Here is a 21124-nt window from a genome sequence, read left to right as displayed (position 1 = left end):
ACGTTCTAATCACAGAGACACACATACGTTTACCATGTGAAATTATGTTCCGCATGCTCGCCTTCCTTTTGCTATAGGCAGGTCCTGATGGTTTCTCATAGGGCTGTTACAGTCACCATGATATAAAAACAAAGTTAATTAATTAAACAATAATTATGTTAATCTTGTGAATTTGGGTGGTATGTATGTATGCCTGCACGGTGGCTAGGTGGGTAGCACTGTCGCCTCACAGCAAGACGGTTCTGGGTTCAATCCCCAGGCGAGGCGGTCCAGGTCCTTTCTGTGTGGAGTTTGCATGTTCTCCCCGTCTCTGTGTGGGTTTCCTCCGGGAGCTCTGGTTTCCTCCCACAGTCCAAAAACATGCAGTCAGGTGAACTGGAGATACTGAATTGCCCTATAGGTTAATGGGTGTGTGTGTCTGTGTGTCTGCCCTGCAATGGACTGGCGCCCGTCCAGGGTGTTACTGTGTGCACACAACATAACATTTCAGTGGTTCAACATTTTGGGAATTCTATTGCCAAATATTATTATTATTATTAGTAGTACTACTAGTAGTAATACTATTAGTAGTGGTAGTTTCATGATGATCCTCATGTTTAAACAGGAGACATGTCTGGACTGCAGACGGACCAGTCTAGCACCTGCACTCTCTTTCTACACAGCCAGTGTGTTGTAACTTGCAAAATGTGGGTTGGCGTTGTCTTGCGGAATCAAGCAGGGATGTCCCTGAATAAGACTTATAGATGGAAGCACATGTTGCTCCAAAATGCATATACTCCCCTCAGTATTAATGTTGCCTTCACAGATGTCCACGTTACCCATGCTGTGGCACTAACGCTCACCCAGACCATGACAGATGCTGATTTTTGAACCAGGGAACTACCATTATGACTACCATTATACTTAAAATACAGTGGAAAGGTTGTCAGGACTTATCACAGCACACATTTCCACCTTGTATCAGTCCATCTTAAATAAGTTTAAGAACACAAAGTTGTTGATAAATGGCTTCTGCTTTACATAGTTGAGCTTTAACTTGCTTTTGTAGACGCAGCAAGTATTTAGTGAAGAGGATTTTCTGAAGTATTCCTGTTATTCATCACAGATGCTTGTTTTCAATGCAGTGTTGATTTAAGAATGTAAGACCATGAACATTCAGTGTTGGTTTTCAGCCTTGCTCTTTATGCATGGACATTTTCTTTGAACGCTCTCAATCTTTTACTAATGTAGAGAAAAATTATTTCAGTTGTTTGTAAAGAAACAATTTATGGAACTTGCGTGGCGTTCAGTACATCATTCTTCTTATGGCTCTGTGTGGGAACCCAACATTGCCAGGTGATCCGACTCTCCTTGAGAGCAATTGTGCAAGCAATACCGGTTTCATAGTCAGGAATGGGAAATGACTAGATTGGGAGAAAGAAATTGCAGTGTAATATAAAAGAGATAAAGAGTTACAAAATCATATAAATAATATAAAACAGTACAAACCTATTTCCAGGAGAGTTGAGACATTTTGTGAAATAATATTTGTGATAAATGTAATTAATCTCTGATATGTTAATACACTTGAACGTTTATTTAACTAACGAAAGTAACAAGAAAAAATTCTCAATGTTTTTGACCAAGTTACTGTAGAAATGACTAAAACAACTGTTTGCTAGTTTGTTAGTTGTTGTTACTAATGCCTGTTATCCTTAAATTAAAATGCATTAGTGTAGTTTTTTTTGTTTTTTGTTTATGCAATTTCTCCCCTTTTTCTCCCGACTTGTAGTGTATTCAATTACCCAATTGCATTATGCTTCCTCTCTACTAATGCTGATCCCCGCCCCAGTTGAGGAGAGCCGAAACTGACACATGCACCCTCCGGCACGTGTCTTTTCACCTGCATATTCATATATGGATTGACTTTGTGTACTGAGAGCCACACCCTCAGCCATCAATCAGCCAGCAGAGGTCATAATTGCATCAGTTATGAGGAAATTCCCGTCTGGCTCCCACCCTGTATGGGACAACAGTCAATCATTGTTCATGTAGGCGCCCAGCCTGTCGGATTTGAACCGAGTTCGAAATGTCAGTTCTGGTGTGCTAGCTTGTTTTACCGCTGTGCCACCTGAGTGCCCATTATAGTGTAGTTAACTAACATTGAGCATCCATTGTGCAATACGTTCCTTAGACACAAAAATAATGACTCTACTTACTTGTAATTACTTTACCACTAAAAACACAGGACTATAACGTTACATTGCTGCTCCAGTATACAACCAAAAGTGTGTGGAAGCCTGATTACCTGATTATTAGCTTACCGGACAAAACCATTGGCATTAATATTTCATTTCCCCATCTTTGCAACTACCACGACCTCCACTTTTTTTTTGGAAATACCTTTAACAGGATTTAGTGTGTGCATATTTGGGAATTTAAGGACGTTTGATCTGGAAGTTCTGGATCCTGACTGCAGGGATTCACTTCCATTCAGCAGCAACTTCATTAGCAGTAGTAAGGTCAGCTTTTGCCCTCTCCATACCAAACTCAAAACATTTCCCACACAGGTCCGAACTTGTTATTTTGGACCCTAATTTGTGCACAGGGCAAAGCCATGCTTAAGCAGGAAGAGGCCTTGCCCAAACTGTTGGCACAAATTTATGTTTAAAAAATTTATATAATTTATAATAAAGAAAATTACATAATATATCTGATATAATTTATTTCACAGTTGATTTTGTGCATTTAGCAATAAGTGAAAATACTTAATAATAAGAAAGAGTGTCCACATACTTTTGGCTGTGAAGTTAATCTTACAGCAGGTCTAAGAAGGAATCTGAGCCGTCAAACCTGGTCTAGGTTATATAAACACCTCTATTATTACTGTGGGAAAGTTGGCTGGTTACAAATGTTTGGTCTCGTCAGTCTCTCTGATGGTATCTGGATGTGTGTACCAGGTGGAAGCTTATGTGCCACCTGGTTTTCCTTCCCCTGTGCACGTGAAGAGAAATGCAGATTTGTCTGTGCTAGATAGATAAAGTGTGGGCTGTAATACATTTCCAGAGGTTTGTATGAACTTGTTTTCAGCAGCCCACCGGTTTTTATCACCTATCATTTGGAGAGAGGAGCGTGTAGCCTGGGAAAATGTTCTCTCCCAGGTGCATGCTTTCTAAGAACCAACCGACAAAACGCTCCAACTGTAAAATATTTCAGATTCCTGGAGACGAAAATGTGCCGTTGGCGCTGGGTTTTAAACCATCGGGTTTAAACAAGAACAGTGTGTCCCTGTGCACGAAGTGAGTTCCATAAACACAGTCTTATGGATTGATGGGATTGAGCCCTGACCTCAGTCCTATTAAAGACTTGAATTTTGTTGAACTGGAATATCAACTGTGAGTCAGGCCTCTTTATCAAACATCTCACTGACCCTATAAATGCTTTTTTTTAATGCATTTTCTCCCTTTTTCTCCCGATTTTTAGCGTGTCCAATTTTTACCCAATTGCGTTATGCTTCCTCTCCACTGGTGCTGACCCCCACCCTGATTGAGGAGAGCAAACTGACACACACACCCTCCGACACGTGTGCAGTAGCCGACTGCATCTTTTCACCTGCACGAGACGAGTTCATATGCGGATCAGTCTTGTGCACAGAGCCATACCCTGATCGCATTATCCCTCAACTCTGTGCAGACTCCATCAATTAGAGAGCAGAGGTCTTAATTACATCAGTTATGAGGTTCCTATCTGGCATTTCCCTCCCTTGATAGGCAACAGCCAAACGTTGTTCATATAGCCGCCCAGCCCAGCCGGATGGCAGAGCTGAGACTCGATACGATGTATTTGAAATCCCAGCTCTGGTGTACTAGCGTATTTTACTGCTGCGCCACCTGAGCGGCCCTATAAATGCTTTTCTGACCGAAAGGTCGCAAAGTCTCTCAAACACTTTTGTGCAAAGCCTTTCCGGCCGAGTGTTATAGAGGCAACACATTAATGCTCACGTTTAAAAATAGCTCATGCTTAGGTGTCCACATACTTTTGGCCATATGGTTTATGTAAAAATGCTATAAGTAACCATACATTATATTAATACATGCTTATTGAACATTGTAATATGGAGTTCGTCCACACTTGCTGCTGTAACAGCATCCACTTCTCTGGAAAGGCTTCTGGAACATGACTGCAGGGATTCACTTATATTTAGCCCTTGATGTACACAGCATGGTTAGAACCCAAACCAAGCCATGAAATGGGGCAGCTGTAGCCTAGTGGTTAAGGTGATGGACTAGTAATTAAAAGGTTGCTGGTTTAAACCTCACGACTGCCAGGTTGTCACTGTTGGGCCCTTGAGCAAGGCCCTTAACCCTCAATTGCTTAGAGAGTATACTGTCACAGTATTGTAAGTCGCTTTGGAAAGAAGTGTCTGCTGAATATATGAGATCAGTATGTAGGTCACCGAGTGTTTCCAAGACCACAATAATTTTGAAATGGAAGAAGCTTGGCACTACTGGGAACCTTTCTAGGTTTGGCCATCTGGCTGAGTTTGGCATCTGGGCAAGAAGGTATTTGGCAAATGGGAAACTGCGACAATAAAGCATTGATTACTTTGGTCTGTCACACACCTTGCAGCACTCACGGTAATTAAAAAGAGTGGAGACGTTTTCATTGTGTGTGTGTGTGTGTGTGTGTGTGTGTGTGTGTGTGTGTGTGTGTGTGTGTGTGTGAGAGGGTAAAATAGACATATCATAATTAAGAGCACGTTTGTTTGTGTGTGCATGTTTTTTTTCAACCAATCACAGTCTTCAAAAGAATGTATCATACCTAGCAACAGTTTGAGCACCGCCTCCTCTCTTAGGTAAATGTTTTTTGTTTTTTTCCTTAGCTTAGAGTTGCTCTAAGCAAGGGTCTAATACTCTTATTATCCAAAACTTCCAGCTAGAAGCTTTAAGCTAAGTTTGGAGTTTTCTGAGAGGATTCTTAGAAACGTTATGAAGACGTTCTGGGCCTTTTTAAAGACACAATAGCTGACACTGTGTCTGACTAAAATCAGGCACTATCCAGAACCACTCGCAGCTTCAACTGTTGTCACACAGGCTTTTCCAAAAGTGTACAATATGATTTCTAATTCCACTGTACATTCCTCTTCAGTAAAACTAACAAGCCAAACACAACCATCGAAAATAGTCTTTAGATCAGTCTCACCCAAGCACAAAATTGGCATATATAACCGCTCAGGTGGCGCAGCGGTAAAAACACACGCTGCATCGTATCAAATCTCGGCTCTGCCTGCCGGCTGAGGATGAGCGGCCACATGAACAACGATTGGCCTGTTGTTCGGATAGGGGGAGGACTAAGCCGGATGGGGACACTCTCTCAGACTAGTGCGATTACGACCTCCGCTGGCTGGTTGGAGGCACCTGCATGGAGATGGGAAAGGTGCAGTAGAGGGTGTGGCTCTCCGTACACAGCACTGTACTGCACTGCACTTGTCAAGTGTAGGTGATAAGATGTTCGATTGCTGTGCAGGTGTCGGAGGGGGCGTGGGGCAGCTTCGTCCTCCCCAATCAGGAGCAGGGACCAGCATTAGTGAGAGGATGATTGACGGGCAGAAATTGGATGCGCTGAAGTGGGAGAAAAAGGGGAAAAAAAGGCATATATACAGTGGGGTCAAAAAGTATTTAGTCAGCCACTGATTGTGCAGGTTCTCCTACTTAGAAAGATGAGAGAGGTCTGTAATTTTCATCATAGGTACACTTCAACTATGAGAGACAAAATGAGAAAAAAAAATCCAAAAAATCACATTGTAGGATTTTTAAAGAATTTTTTTGTAAATTATGGTGGAAAATAAGTATTTGGTCAATAACAAAAGTTCAACTCAATACTTTGTAACATAACCTTTGTTGGCAATGACAGAGGTCAAACGTTTCCTGTAAGTCTTCACCAGGTTTGCACACACTGTAGCTGGTATTTTGGCCCATTCCTCCATGCAGATCTCCTCTAGAGCAGTGATGTTTTGGGGCTGTCGCTGGGCAACACGGACTTCACAAATTTTCTATGGGGTTGAGGTCTGGAGACTGGCTAGGCCACTCCAGGACCTTGAAATGCTTTTTACGGAGCCACTCCTTCATTGCCCGAGCGGTGTGTTTGGGATCATTGTCATGCTGGAAGACCCAGCCACGTTCCATCTTCAGTGCTCTCACTGATGGAAAGAGGTTTTGGCTTAAAATCTCACGATACATGGCCCCGTTCATTCTTCCCTTAACACGGATCAGTCGCCCTGTCCCCTTTGTAGAAAAACAGCCCCAAAGCATGATGTTTCCACCCCCATGCTTCACAGTAGGTATGGTGTTCTTGGGTTCTTCTTCTTCCTCCAAACACGACGAGTTGAGTTTTTACCAAAAAGTTCCATTTTGGTTTCATCTGACCACATGATATTCTCCCAATCCTCTTCTGGATCATCCATATGCTCTCTGGCAAACTTCAGACAGGCCTGGACATGTACTGGCTTAAGCAGGGGGACACGCCTGGCACTGCAGGATTTGAGTCCCTCTCGGCGTAGTGTGTTACTGATGGTAGCCTTTGTTACTTTGGTCCCAGCTCTCTGCAGGTCATTCATCAGGTCCCTCCGTGTAGTTCTGGGATTTTTGCTCACCGTTCTCATGATCATTTTGACCCCACGGGATTGAGGGAGATTATCAGTGGTCTTGTATGTCTTCCATTTTCATACAATTGCTCCCACAGTTGATTTATTCACACCAACCTGCTTGCCTATTGTAGATTCACTCTTCCCAGCCTGGTGCAGGTCTACAATTTTATTCCTTGTGTCCGTCAACAGCTCTTTGGTCTTGGCCATGGTTGACTGTTTGAGGCTGTGGACAGGTGTCTTTTATACAGATACCGATGTCAAACAGGTGCCATTAATACAGGTAACGAGTGGAGGACAGAAGAGCTTCTCAAAAAAGAAGTTACAGGTCTGTGAGAGCCAGAAATCTTGCTTGTTTGTGGGTGACCAAATACTTATTTTCCACCATAATTTACAAATAAATTCTTTAAAAATCCTACAATGGACCCCCACAGGACCACCACAGAGCAGGTATTATTTAGGTGGTGGATCATTCTCAGCACTGCAGTGACACTGACATGGTGGTGGTGTGTTAGTGTGTGTTGTGCTGGTCACTGCAGTGCAAGAGAGTCCTGACCACTAATGAACAGCATGAAAGGGGGCTAACAAAGCATGCAGAAAAACAGATGGACTACAGTCAGTCATTGTAGAACTACAAAGTGCTCCTATATGGTAAGTGGAGCTGATAAAATGGACAGTGAGTGTAGAAACAAGAAGGAGGTTTTAATGTTATGGCTGATATACTGTATAATACATACAGTAGTACCTTAAAATTCTACATTAATTGGTTCTGGGAGTGGCCTTGAGTTTAAAAGGATGTATAAGGGTGTATGGGAAATCTGTTAATGTGTTCCATGGTCCCATGTAACTGCATATATTTTAGGCTAATGTAAAATAATAAGGTTGTTTTTGAAACTTATACACTGAAAATAATACAAGTATAATATAAAACAACTTAAATACAATTGAAAACAGTTAAAAATCAATCAAATACAATAAATCCTGCACTTTATCTTCTTTGTTTCCTTAAGCTTCTTAATCGTGGAGATACTTGACCGTATTCTGCTCAGTAAGGACACATTCACATAAGAAGTGGCACAGTAGGTTTTGTGCCGGCTGTGCTGTTATTTCTTATGGAGTTTGGTAGTGCACAAAACTTAACAGGACTTATTGTACTAAAACACACAAGGAATTTCATTCTTATGAGCAGTAATAATTGAGAGAAGTTTAGTGTTTCTATGTTGTTCTTTTAATATATTAAGTCACGTAAAAAAATTTTTTAGACTCTCTCAGAAAAGCTGATTCTCACAATTTCTCAGCACCCCGAGTTATAACACAAGTTTGAAAGTGAAACAGTGAGAAAACTCCAGCTAAACACAGATACCTGTGGACTCTTTCAGAGTAGATTTGACGGTTATTCCCCACAAATGCAGATTCGTCTCATATTCGCACTTTGATGACGTTTTCCACTCGAGCCGAGCCGAGTCAAGTTTAGGGTGAACGTTGAGTTTAAGGGTACAAATTTGTCGACAAAGGGCATCAAGTTTTAAGTTTTAAGATTTTGAGTTTAGGGGACGTCTATACACACATTCCACTGTACATTCTTCCACATAAGGACTGTACAGTGGGATTAGAAAGTATGCAGACCCCTTGATATTTGCACTCTTTATAGATGTATGGTGTATATACTGCTTCTTCATTGTGTCTCCCCCGGGGCCACTCTGAATGTGCCTGAGGTCACAGTAAGGTCATGGTTCATCTCGCAGACTTTGCCATTTTGAAAACAGTGGACATTGTGGCTTCTCGTGACCCCTAATTTAGATTTCAGCAGCAGCGCTCCCTTTTCCCCGGAGGCTACAGAAGAAAATCTATTTCAAGCTGCACTTTCTGTGAAGACCGTGTTATTTCCTAAAATTTTGACAGTGAGAACTCGGGGCCTCTCTACAGGGAACTGAGCTTAAGTTGTAAGCAGACTCGCACGGTTGGCATGAGGTACCAAAGCGCAGGGATTCCTGTAACTGGGTGTGTGTGGCAAGGCTTGCGGTCTGTAATGACATCTGGGTGTTCTCGGGCAGGAAAACCTCACGGCCTGTCTGGAGGGGGGAGGTCTTGAGTTAGGGGGCAGAAATGGCACATCTGGGCCATGGCACCACTTGGTGACAGTAGAATGATGGGATAGGAAGCAACCAAGGGCATTTATTTATAAATAGTGTAAGAGGTCATATTTTGTTTCATTTGTAACATTTGATTGTCTTTTGGCCAGTTGATGCTTTCAACTGGTGCTTGGACACATATAGTGGTCCAGGGCTTTTTGTGCCATTGGTCATAGTTACCCATTGTCTTTGGCCATCAACCGACTCTAATTATATGACTGTATTTTAAACTGTACCATACTTTATTTTAAACCGAGCACTTACTGTGCACTTCCAACAACAAAAAGATGCATTATTACGACATGTTCTCCTAAGGGACGTTGTGTATTGGCAGTCTGTTTTAATGATTTCTGCAACAGTTCTTTTTTTGTGCTTAAAAGATTGGAACACTTTGCACTTTTGAAAATATGACAAAATCTTTTAGGGTAACAAAATCCATTCAAGCTTTAAGTGCCAGTTTTGGAACACTAGCTTCTGGGGTGAGCATGAGGTGAAATTTCAATCATTCATAAAAATGAACAGGCTTTAATACTGGGTCTATTGTTGGGTTTTTTATGTCATCTTTTATATAAAATCTCACGATAGACTGTACAAAAGTTGGTGTTTCTCTTATTTTAGATGTACCATGTTGCAATGCAAAGGATTTTCCCCTTTATATTTATAATTTATTGCCTGTGTTACCACCGCTTTATCCTGATCAGGGTTGCGGTGGGTCAAATACACTGGGCGATAGGTAGCAAACACTTGCCAGTCCATCACAGGGCAAACACACTCACACATTCACACATCCACTCATACCTATGGCAATTTTGTAGTTCCATTTAACCTGACTGCACGTCTTTGGACTGTGGGTAACCGGAGCACCTGGAGGACACCCACACAGACACGGGGAGAACATGCAAACTCCAAACAGAAAGGACTTGGACCGCTCCATTTCGGATTCAAAACCAAGAATCGAAACCTTGTTGTGAGGTGACAGTGCTACCCACCCTTTATGTTGCTTTTTTAAAACATCAATAGATTATACTAGTGGTCTTTTGTTTTTTGCATCACAGTTCACCAAAGAAAAGTCCCCTAAAATGTGTTTTTTTGCTAATAAAAAGCTAATATGTGAGTACCCAGTGACACGTAACCAACCATCTTTTTATATGGAGTAGTTCACAGTTTGAAAAGGGATTACTGCATGCAACTTTTCTTCAATTTAAATTGGTGGTTTTGCGAGGTCAACCCTTCAGAGTCCAGTGATGCAAAGCGAGTGTTTAAATAGTGGACAAAACGTTTGCAGTCAGTGACATCACCAAAAAGAAAGAAACAAAAACTTGTATGATTGGAGTTTAACAAGGGTGTGATGGCTGGGTTGCTATGTAGCATGCATAGCTACATTCCAACAGCATATTTCTGAACTATGTCATAAAGGAATGCTCCCTTGAATACTAATACTGGTATGTAAGATATGATGTTGGCATGCCAAATAAAACAGTAATTTTTTTGCAGTGCTTTTGTCTGTGCAAATACATACTACTGTCCCCTCTGGTATGGAGAAAATATCAGTAAAACCCACATTTTGTTCATGATTTTACCGCAACCAAGGCAACACAAACGATGCATCGAAACGAAATGTACTTAATTACTAAAAATGGTTACAATCTGGTCCCACTGTGGTTTACAAGAGGTAATGTACTACCTCCACAAGAGGGTGTTCAGGTACAAGTTTATTCTGTGTTTGTGCCTCTTTCTGACCCATTTTTTTGGTTTGAAAAACCCTCTCCTAGAGTATAGGCTGCTATCTTATAATGAATGTTACCGAAGATCTTCAGTAGTCAGCTTTAGTGTTTTGATCTTGGCTTGGTGGATTCACGTCTTTTTAATAGTGTTTTTCTCTCTTCAGGTACCTGTCATGGGGAACCTCCTGAAAGTTTTGACTTGTACAGATCTTGATGAGGAGCCCAACTTTTTTCTTGATTTTGAAAGTAAGATTTTGCACCTTTTCATGTGATTTTATGTGCTGTACTACAGACATACACCGATCAGCCATAACATTAAAACCACCTCCTTGTTTCTACACTCACTGTCCATTTTATCAGCTCCACTTACCATATAGAAGCACTTTGTAGTTCTACAATTACTGACTGTAGTCCATCTGTTTCTCTGCATGCTTTGTTAGCCCCATTTCATGCTGTTGTTCAATGGTCAGGACTCTCCGAGGACCACTACAGAGTAGGTATTATTTGAGTGGTGGATCATTCTCAGCACTGCAGTGACACTGACATGGTGGTGGTGTGTTAGTGTGTGTTGTGCTGGTATGAGTGGATAAGACACAGCAGCGCTGCTGGAGTTTTTAAACACCCCACTGTCACTGCTGGACTGAGAATAGTCCACCAACCAAAAATATCCAGCCAACAGCGCCCCGTGTGCAGCGTCCTGTGACCACTGATGAAGGTCTAGCAGATGACCAACTCAAACAGCAGCAATAGATGAGCGATCGTCTCTGACTTTACATCTACAAGGTGGACCAACTAGGTAGGAGTGTCTAATAGAGTGGACAGTGAGTGGACACGGTATTTAAAAACTCCAGCAGCACTGCTGTGTCTGAGATCATCCACCACCTAAATAATACCTGCTCTGTGGTGGTCCTGTGGGGGTCCTGACCATTGAGGAACAGGGTGAAAGCAGGCTATAAAGGTATGTAGAGAAACAGATGGACTACAGTCAGTAATTGTAGAACTACAAAGTGCTCCTATATGGTAAGTGGAGCTGATAAAATGGACAGTGAGTGTAGAAACAAGGAGGTGGTTTTAATGTTATGGCTGATCAGTGTAGCTTTAAATGAACATTATTTAATGTTTATATACAGCAATACAACATCCAAATTAAATGATATCACATGACATTACACATCTTTGGGTCCCAGTCCCAGCTGGCCACGAACTTGAATGTGAACAGATATCTTCACTTGTAATGCAAATGGTCTTTGCTCTAAATTTTGATGTATATTTGATAAATATTTAAACTTCTCTCCCATGTTCAGATATACTTAAAGTGCCCTTTCCCAAATATACTAATGTATTAATGCAAATTAAAGCATATTCCATTCACTTACTAGCTTGACATGGTGTTGGGAGCTGTCAGTGTTCACTTAAGTTGCTGATATGGCAGAAATGTTTTAGAAGATGGCAGGACTTTTCCACCCCCTGGTAGATTTGCCCAGCACTACTGCAAAAGTGTGGTTCTCTGTCACACAGAAAACTTAAATCTAAAATCCTTCTATTATCTAAAAATCATAAAGCTTTACTTGTGATAAAGCATACCCCAGACATAAGCATGGTTCCTCACTTCCATATGCACATGTACTCACATAAATCTACCCACATTTACATACTTGTACAGCATTTAATTTCTTAGGGAAAGGGTTGAGGTTTAGACAGCTATTTCTGTCTTTAAAACCCACTGAAGTTCAAAGTTGTGGTTAAGTTTGGTCCTAAGATGAGCGCCTAAAGTTTCCAGCGTTTAAAATTCCTCACCCGGATTTACAGCTCCACAAATGAGATCTTGCTCATCTGAGGAGGTTTGATTAAAGCACATGTGTTTGGCTGCTTTCCTGGTTGGCGGCAACGCTGGAGCGTTTAGTGCTCGCTGTCTGATTCTCCAACTCATCAGCTAATTAACACGCCCTGCAGGAGGTGAATCAGGTGCAGTAGGTAGAGAAAAATAAGAACAGTTCCTGTGGTCCTGCAGGATTGATGTGTCACACTTATTGCTAACAGGTGCATTATTTTAATACAGTCATGCAATCTCCATAGACAAACACCAGCAGTAGAATAGGTGATACACAAATGCTCATTGACAGATTTATTTGGAAAGTGTCATTGTTGTAAAGGGAAATTGTCTAGGAGCAACATCAGCTCAGTTGCAGAGTGCTAATGTACACTGCAAAGCACAAATTTTATTTTCCTTAGATGTAATGCTTACCGCTTGAGGTGCTGCACACAAGCCTAAGATTAACATGTGCAATGCCAAGCACTGGCAGAAATGCTAAACCTCCAATGGATTTTGGAGCAGTGAAAACATATCATCCGAAGTAATTAATCAAGCTTTGCAATTTAGCACATTGACAGATGAATAAAGAAATATTTATCTGTGGCGCCCAGATGGATCTGCACATCTTCATCATTAAATGAGTGGCCGCTGGCTTGCAGGTGAGTGTAAACCGCAGAGTCCTGGCCATAAGAGGTCGATCTTCTATGTTGGGCCTTCCATGCAATGGGTCGGTGTCAGTGGTTATGCAAATCGTCTGCATATAAGGTTGGGGTTATTCACCACCAGCTCAGACTGAAGAAGTCACTTGGATGAGTGACGAAACATATCGCTACACCAAACGTGTGTCCAGATTTAACTTTGTGCATTTGTGTACATGGATTAATGAGCATGCATCAAGACATCCCAAAGGTGTTCAGTGGAGTTGAGGACAAGCCTCTGTGCAGGCCACTGAAGTTCCTCTGCACATACTCATCAAACCATGCACATACTCAACAGCCATGCTGTTCCCACAAAGTTTGAGAAAGCATTTAACTGGTGTGGACAAACAGCCTAATTTGAAAAGATTTAAAAAAAATACATAGAATTGGTGACCATGTTGTTTTGCCTGTATAGTGTCAGGCTGTTTAATATATCACATAATACAGGTTGCAGTATAAAGCAACAGTCTGCAAAATAATAAAATGCAAATATTAAAAGCCTGAGGACTGTTTTATATAGTGTACACAAATAAAAAGTAAACCAATTTAATGTTCACCCAAAGTATTGAATATAAAACATATAACTTTCAAAACATGCTGTATCAGGCTGCACACTAAGCAAGATTGTGAATTTTTTAGGTCTTTGACTATCTGCCATACATAATTTTTTAAACGATTCAAGGAAAAAGAAAAGCAGGAGAAGTCTTAGTCCATTTAGGGCACGGCCTGAAACCACTTTTAAACGGCATTGTCATGCTGCTGTAATACATAAAACCACATGGGCTTGGGAGTACTTTGAAAAAACGTTGAGACATAACACAGTCCAGCAGTGTTATAGCAGTGTATTCTGTATGAATTCTGTATGATCATGATTTTTTCACTTCTGTTTGTTTTAGATGCACAGCCCACAGACGCAGAGCGGGCAACCTGGGAGCAAGTGGATGTGGTGCTGAAGGATGCTCGAGCAATACTCGATGAACTTCAGGCTTATAAAGGAGCAGGGACAGAAATCAGAGAGGTACAAACAGTACAAACTCACAGAGGAGTATTCCATACACTTTTTTTTTGAATTTTTTCCCCCCAATTTTTCTCCCAATCTAGTCCTATCCAATTACCCGATTGCATTATGCTTCCTCTATACTGATGCTGACTTTTGCTTCTGATTGAGGAGAGCCGAGACTGACACATACCTCTATCTTTTCACCTGCACGAGGCGAGTTCATATGTGGATCAGACTCATGCACAGAGAGTCACACACTAATCCCATTATAGTAATCAATAAGCCAGAAGAGGTCGTAACTGCATCAGTTATGAGCAGTCCTTGCTGGCATTCAACCTTAATAGATGAGCCAATCATTGTCCATGTAGGCGCCCAGCTGAGATTTGAACTCACAGGTTTATCTGAATATATGATTAACCCTGGAGAATAATAATGCCTAGCATGAGTAACAAAATTCTAACTAAGGGCATGTGTGGTGGAAATCAATCTTTGCAGCCAGATAGCAAAAGTTACACTGGAAAAAATGGTGAAGGTAGCATCATGTTAAGGAGATACTTGTAATAACAGGACATTTGCTTGCATTCTGATCAGGCTTGATCAGAAAATTAATGGTTCAAAATATAGAAAAAATAAATATTAGTAATGAATAAAACCCTGCTTCTTTCTGTTCAGAAAACTGCACACGTGTGCAGTAGCCGGGTGCATCTTTTCACCTGCACGAGACAAGTTTATATGTGGATCAAACTCTCGCATGGAGAGTCATGCAGAGGTTGTAATTTTATCAGTCATGAGGAATCCCCTCTGACACCCTCTCTATGAATGAGCCAATAATTGTCCGTGTAGGTGCCCAGCTCACAAGTTCACAAAGTGAGCTCTGGTGTGCTAGTGTGTTTTACCGCTGCCTGTTTTACCTGAGCGTCCGTCCCAGTTTTTTATTTATTTTTTTATTTTGTTGCAGGCATAATATTTTACATTTATGTACAGTATATTAACAAACTACAAAAGGTTGGTCAGTAAAAATGATTTTATTTCATTGCTGCCGTAATTTTTTGCTCATATTGACACACAAATCTGATTAGCATCAAATGAACAGGACGTGAATGTAGAACACATTTCTTATTCAATTTTCTATTTATTCACACCCCACAGTCATTCACTGTCAGTGTGACTGATATGCTTGTTGCCATGGCTACTGTTGCTCTACCAATTTGGTTGCCAAGGCATGCCAGAATTGCCACAACTACCAGTGAACAGAATGAATGTCGCCCTCCCCCCCTTTGATTCCTGGTACATGTTCTTTCATTAGCAGGGGTATTAATTAGAGGGTAAACTACTGAGTATTTCAACACAATAAGCATTTTTAGTTTAACCATAATCAACACCAAATCACCAAACATTTGTGAACCCCCATTCTAATGAATTGGCTTGGCCATAACTGGTGCCCTTGATTTCAGTTTGTCAGTGGTAGCTCAGTGGTTAAGGTACTGGACTAGTAATCAGAAGGTTGCCAGTTTAAGTCCCACCACTGCCAAGTTGTAAGTAATTGTAATTGTAAGTCAGTTTGGATAAAAGCATCTTCTAAATCTGCTGTAGGACCATTTATACTAGAGCGCAGTGATTTTCAGCATTGGACTTTAAAAGGATGTGGTATTTTAACAAGTCTGGTCAGCTGTAAATGTGCAGAAGTGCTACCATAGTAAACATTTCCTACTCTAGTTTAAGTAGACAACAGTCCAAGAATACAAAGAGACCCTGAGAACAAAAGAATACGTAGAAGAAGAATTTTTTTTTGCATTTGTCCCCCAATTTGTCTCCCAATCTAGTCGTATCCAATTACTCTATTGCATTACGCTTCCTTTTTACTGATGTTGATCTCCACCCTGACTGAGGAGAGCCGTGACTAACACACGCCCCCCTGCAACACGTGTGCAGTAGCCGGTACATCTTTTCACCTGCACAAGTTCATATGTGGATCAGACTCACACATGGAGAGTCACTCCCTGATCCCATTATCCCCTGTCTCTAATCAGTCACCATCAATCAGCCAGCAGATGTCATAAATGCATCAGTTATGTGGAATCCTTGCAAACTAGTCAGCTGTTGTTCGTGTAGGCGCCCAGCCTGCTGGTAGCAGAGATGAGATTCTAACCGACAAGTTCGAAATGTCAGTTCTGGTGTTCTAGTGTGTTTTACCGCTGTGCCACCTGAGTGCTAAAGACTTTTTTAAGGTGCTACAGAAAATTAATAAGCTCATGTTCTCAGCTTAAGTGCTTAGTACCAACAACTCACACAAAGATAAAGGCAAACTTAAGCCTACTTGGGATGGTCAATCCTGAAACATGTATAGTGGTAAAATGAACTGTTATTAATTGTAGCACTTGCTACCAGGTTCCAGACTCAGCACAAGAACTGTTTATCAAGAGCTGTTGCCCCACAGCAAGAAACTTGAATTAGGGCACCCAGGTGGCACAGTGGGATATTCCGCTAGCACACCAGCGCTGAGATCCTGAACTTGGTTCGTAGCTCGGCGTTGCCAGTGGTCAGCTGAGTGCCATCTAGCGGGCCTAATTGGCAGTGCCTGCAGCAGACACAGTTCTGCTAGTGTGGGATGACCGGACTATGTGGGTGGGGTCTTCAAACGCTGTGTAAGGACCCTAATTGGCAGATAGAGTGGCGCCTGTGCAGAGTGCATAGGTGAAAAAGGGTTCCGCAAAAGGGCTGTGTGGGTTGGAGGAGGCGTAGCAGCAATATACCCATCTCGACTGCAATCAGGGATCTCCCAGCAGCGGAAGACAAATTGATTACGCTAAATTGGGAGAAAAGGCATAAATAAAATAGAAAAAAAAAATAGAAAAAAAACTTTAATTAGGCCACTTGGCCACTAATTTAAACTATTTTAGCCACTTGGATGGAAACCTGCCTTTGTATTTTGTATAAACTAAATACACCTCACATTTAGCTCATGGACAGATGATCTTACATTATTTTAAAAATGTAATATATAAACAAGTACTGTTTCACAACACTGTATAAAGTATGTTAGTGTATGAACAAGTATCTTTTATATTCATTGATAGATGCCATGTTTGTATGTGTCGGTTAAATGGTTGTAATTTGATTTATTTTCAGGCGATCCAGAACCCCAATGATGAGGCGTTGCAGGACCAGGCTTGGGCTGCAGTGGTTCCGCTTGTGGGCAAACTCAAAAAGTTCTATGAGTTTTCTCAGAGATTAGGTAACGTCTTACATTCCTTTAAGCTTTACTTTAAGTTCGTTATTTCATATTGAGTACAGGGACATGCAATTTTGATTTTGAATAAATATAATTGCCATAATGGCCAGCACACACAAATGACACATGTACCTGGGAGTTTCAGAATCAAATGTCCCAGTACCCTCTACCCCCTTCTTTCCCAAATTTAGTTATTTTCAAAAGCCCAGTAGCATTTTCTGAGTTTTCATGCAGTACACCAACACTGGTATACGAGTGCCCTAGGCTAGCACATGCTTCCTCCTGCATGTGTAAAGCCACCAACCGCTGCTTTTTCACAGATGAGTTGATTCCAACAGGGAGCTTAAATGCACTGGGGATCACACACTGGTCAACAAGCTGGCACCTTTGAGTCGTAGACAGGAAGAACATGCAAACTCTACACAGAAAGGAATTAAACCCAGGTCCTTTTTGCTGTGAGGCGACAGCCCTACCCACTGTGGTGCTCGCGGTGTATCATGTACAAGACTTAAACACAAGCCAAGCATCAAAGTGAACAGACACTGCACAACACTCCTGTCATGTGACATCCACCTAAAGAAGTGGCAGACAGATTCACACATCAGGTACATGGGGGTACTGTAGCTGGCAGAGCATTTGTAAAAGGGAATTGGAAATAACTACATTGGGAGAAAAGAGCAAAAATAGATTAAATGAGGATAGAGGAAAATTAGTCAATGAGTTTAATAGAGACATTCATTCATTTATTGTCTTTTTTACCACTGCTTTATTTTGGTCAGGGTCCCACTGGGTGCAATACAAACACACACACACACACACACACACACACACACACACACACACACACACACATTTCCACACACATACTCATACCTAGAGAAACTGTGTATCTCCAATTAACCTGACTGCCTGACCTAACCTTTGGACTCTGGGGGGGGGGGGGGGGGAAACCCACACAGACATGGGGAGAACATGCAAACTCCATACAGAAAAGACCCAGGGGAATCTACCTGGGAATCGAACCCAGGGCCTTCTTGCTGTGAGGCGACAGTGCTATCCACCGAGCCACTGTGCCGCCCTCAGTAAAGACATGAACAGTACAACTGTTTGTTTGTGTCTTATATAGTCTTAAAATTTATTCATTATTTAACTAATTTTATTTATTAAAATATCTTATATTATTATGTAATATTATATATCATTTTAATATATATCATATTTTAATATAATATAATAATATTATAATGTAATATAAAAAAAAAAAAAAAAAAATATATATATATAATTTACTTAATTTAATTATGTTTTATATGTTAAAATATATTATATTTAATAATAATATTAATTATAATTATTAATTATAATGTCTTATAATCGATTTATAAATTATTTTTTGTCTTTTATCATGTATATCAACTTCAATTTAATTTAATATATATATATAACTTATGTATAACTTTAATATCGGACCACAAAGCAAAAAATATGATTTAGAATATTAAAATAATATTCCTATAACTAAACACAGCTTCAGCTCTGACACTGATGGATCGAGTGTGTGATTTTTTAGTGACCCAAAAAAAGGCTAAAGCAAAAGCAGTCAAGCCATGACCAGCATTCTGACCCTTTAATACCAGTCAGTCATTATTAGCATTAGCAAAAGACGTGACTGAAGGCCGCGACAGTCGTGCCAGGGACAGGCGGAGTCAGCTGGGCTTCGGTTCGGTCTCGCCCCAAACCGTAATCTTGACCTTTAAATCCCTGAGGCAGCATCGGTGGGTGGGATACGTATCACCCCCTTAACTCGTTACGTAACCCTGCAAAGTAGGTCAGCGTTAGCCGCACTTTCTGCACCAGTGCGCTAAACTGGCTCCTAGCCTGTTTCTTTTGCTTGTCTTCTAGCGAATTAGCAGATGATACACACTCTAATATCTGAAATGCTTGATCTGTAAAAGTACGCCGGGTTAGTCTGTTTATTAACAATACCAACTACTTAAAATAAGTAGATAAATTAATAAGATAGAGGAAATGTTAAATGTATTAAGTGTAGCTTTAGCTTGAAGGAAAACTGGTTCACTCTGCATCTCTGCACACCCTAGAGTTAAGATCTCCAAGGATGCACTAATTTGATTTGATTTGAAGTGACACCTCTCTCGAATCCTCCATCTCCCCTTCCCCTCGTCGGCCCTGGTGCTGGACATTGTACGTCCTTAATGTCAGAGATCTGTTTTGACTGGGAAGGGAAAAGTCTATTTCCTCAGCAATTCCCCAGCACTTCCTTGCCCTTGCTAAGCTAACAGTGTCTCAGTCTTTCTCGTTAGGACTTGTTTAATTTTACAATTGTAAGAAGATGTTTTGTACCCTTTGGAATGAATTGGATTTGGTAGGGTATAGGATGGTAGGCTAGTGCATCAGCCATAACATTAAAACCACCTCATTGTTTCTACACTCACTGTCCATTTTATCAGCTTCACTTACCATATAGGAGTACTTTGTGGTTCCACAATTACTGAATGTAGTCCATCTGTTTCTCTGCATGCTTTGTTAGCCCCCTTTCATGCTGTTTTTCAATAGATAGGACCCCCACAGGACCACCACAGAGCAGCTATTATTTGGGTGGTGGATCATTCTTAGCACTGCAATGACACTGACATGGTGGTGGTGTGTTAGTGTGTGTTGTAGTGCCGCTGTAGTTTTGAAATACCTTGTCCACTCACTGTCCACTCTATTAGACACTCCTACCTAGTTGGTCCACCTAGTAGTCAGAGACGATCGCTCATCTATTGCTGCTGTTTGACGCTGCCCATGGGGCGCTGTTGGCTAGATATAGTGAGGTGTTTAAAAACTCCATCAGCGCTGCAGTGTCTTAGCCACTCATACCAGCACAACGCACACTAACACACCACCACCATGTCAGTGTCACTGCAGTGCTGAGAATGATCCACCACCTACATAATACCTGCTCTGTAATGGTCCTGTGGGGGTCCTGACCATTGAACAACAGCATGAAATGGGGCTAACAAAGCATGCAGAGAAACAGATGGACTACAGTCAGTGATTGTAGAACTACAAAGTGCTTCTATATGGTAAGTGGAGCTGATAAAATGGACAAGGAGGTGGTTTTATTGTTATGGTTGATCAGTGTTTATTACAGTATATCCTCATATTATTTTGCATATTGTAGTTGACGTCTACCCTGACATTATTTGTAAGGAATTGCCAAATACTATTTGAGTTTGAATAACCCAGTACCATAGCAGGTAGTACTGGTGCCATGTAGCTCCAAGCTCCTTGTGACCCGGGTGTAGACCTTGCCTTGTATCCACTGCAACCCTGACATCAGAGTGAAGAGGTTATTTAAAGAGAAATACAATATAAACGAATTGTTGATCTTTAATCTCAATCCTTTACAGCATGATGCTTCCCCCATAATGCTTCACAGTTATTGTAACCAGCCCGCCTACCTGCCAAAGACTGGCAGGGCATACTGATTACAGCATTATGCTCACCTGCCATGCCATAATGGGGCATGAAGGTACAGCTGACTAACAGCGGTGGTTCAACTAATCAGCACTTCAGATCCACTGTTAGCACTGTTATTAATTTAGAATCCAATACCCTTTTCCTCTTCTTGGTTGGTTTCCCACCTCATAAGGTCCCATGTGTGTGGCACATTTCACATAATTATAGTGGAATTAAAGATGGAAAAATGTCCAAACAAGATACAAGACTGACAGACTATTGTGGAGTAGATTGTGTTGGTGTTAGTGTGTAATTACTGTGGCATATGTAAAGTAAAATGTAGGCTAAGCTCAGCTTGTGTGTGTGTGTGTGTGTGTGTTGCTCACTTCAAGGCTTAAGACGTCTCGTGTAACACTGAACTCCTAAGACCTTGTGATGTAA

The 21124-nt window shown here is 41.1% G+C and overlaps 1 protein-coding gene across 2 annotated transcripts in view; it reads left to right on the top strand.

Moving 5' to 3' along the window:
- The window catches only part of fam49bb (family with sequence similarity 49 member Bb), a 79098-nt gene that overhangs the window by 44073 nt on the left and 13901 nt on the right, over positions 1 to 21124 (top strand). For both annotated transcript variants that reach the window (XM_062985427.1, XM_062985426.1), the window contains 3 exons: positions 10643 to 10724; positions 13886 to 14007; positions 17119 to 17224. In XM_062985427.1, coding sequence (XP_062841497.1) covers positions 10652 to 10724; positions 13886 to 14007; positions 17119 to 17224 — 301 coding nt within the window. In that variant the 5' untranslated portion in view covers positions 10643 to 10651. The remainder of the gene's footprint in view (positions 1 to 10642; positions 10725 to 13885; positions 14008 to 17118; positions 17225 to 21124) is intronic.

This window comes from Trichomycterus rosablanca, chromosome 23 (genome assembly GCF_030014385.1).
Source record: "Trichomycterus rosablanca isolate fTriRos1 chromosome 23, fTriRos1.hap1, whole genome shotgun sequence".
In the NCBI taxonomy this organism is placed as follows: Eukaryota; Metazoa; Chordata; class Actinopteri; order Siluriformes; family Trichomycteridae; genus Trichomycterus; species Trichomycterus rosablanca.
Note: the sequence above shows the minus strand (reverse complement) of the source record. Positions and strands in the feature narration are given on the sequence as shown.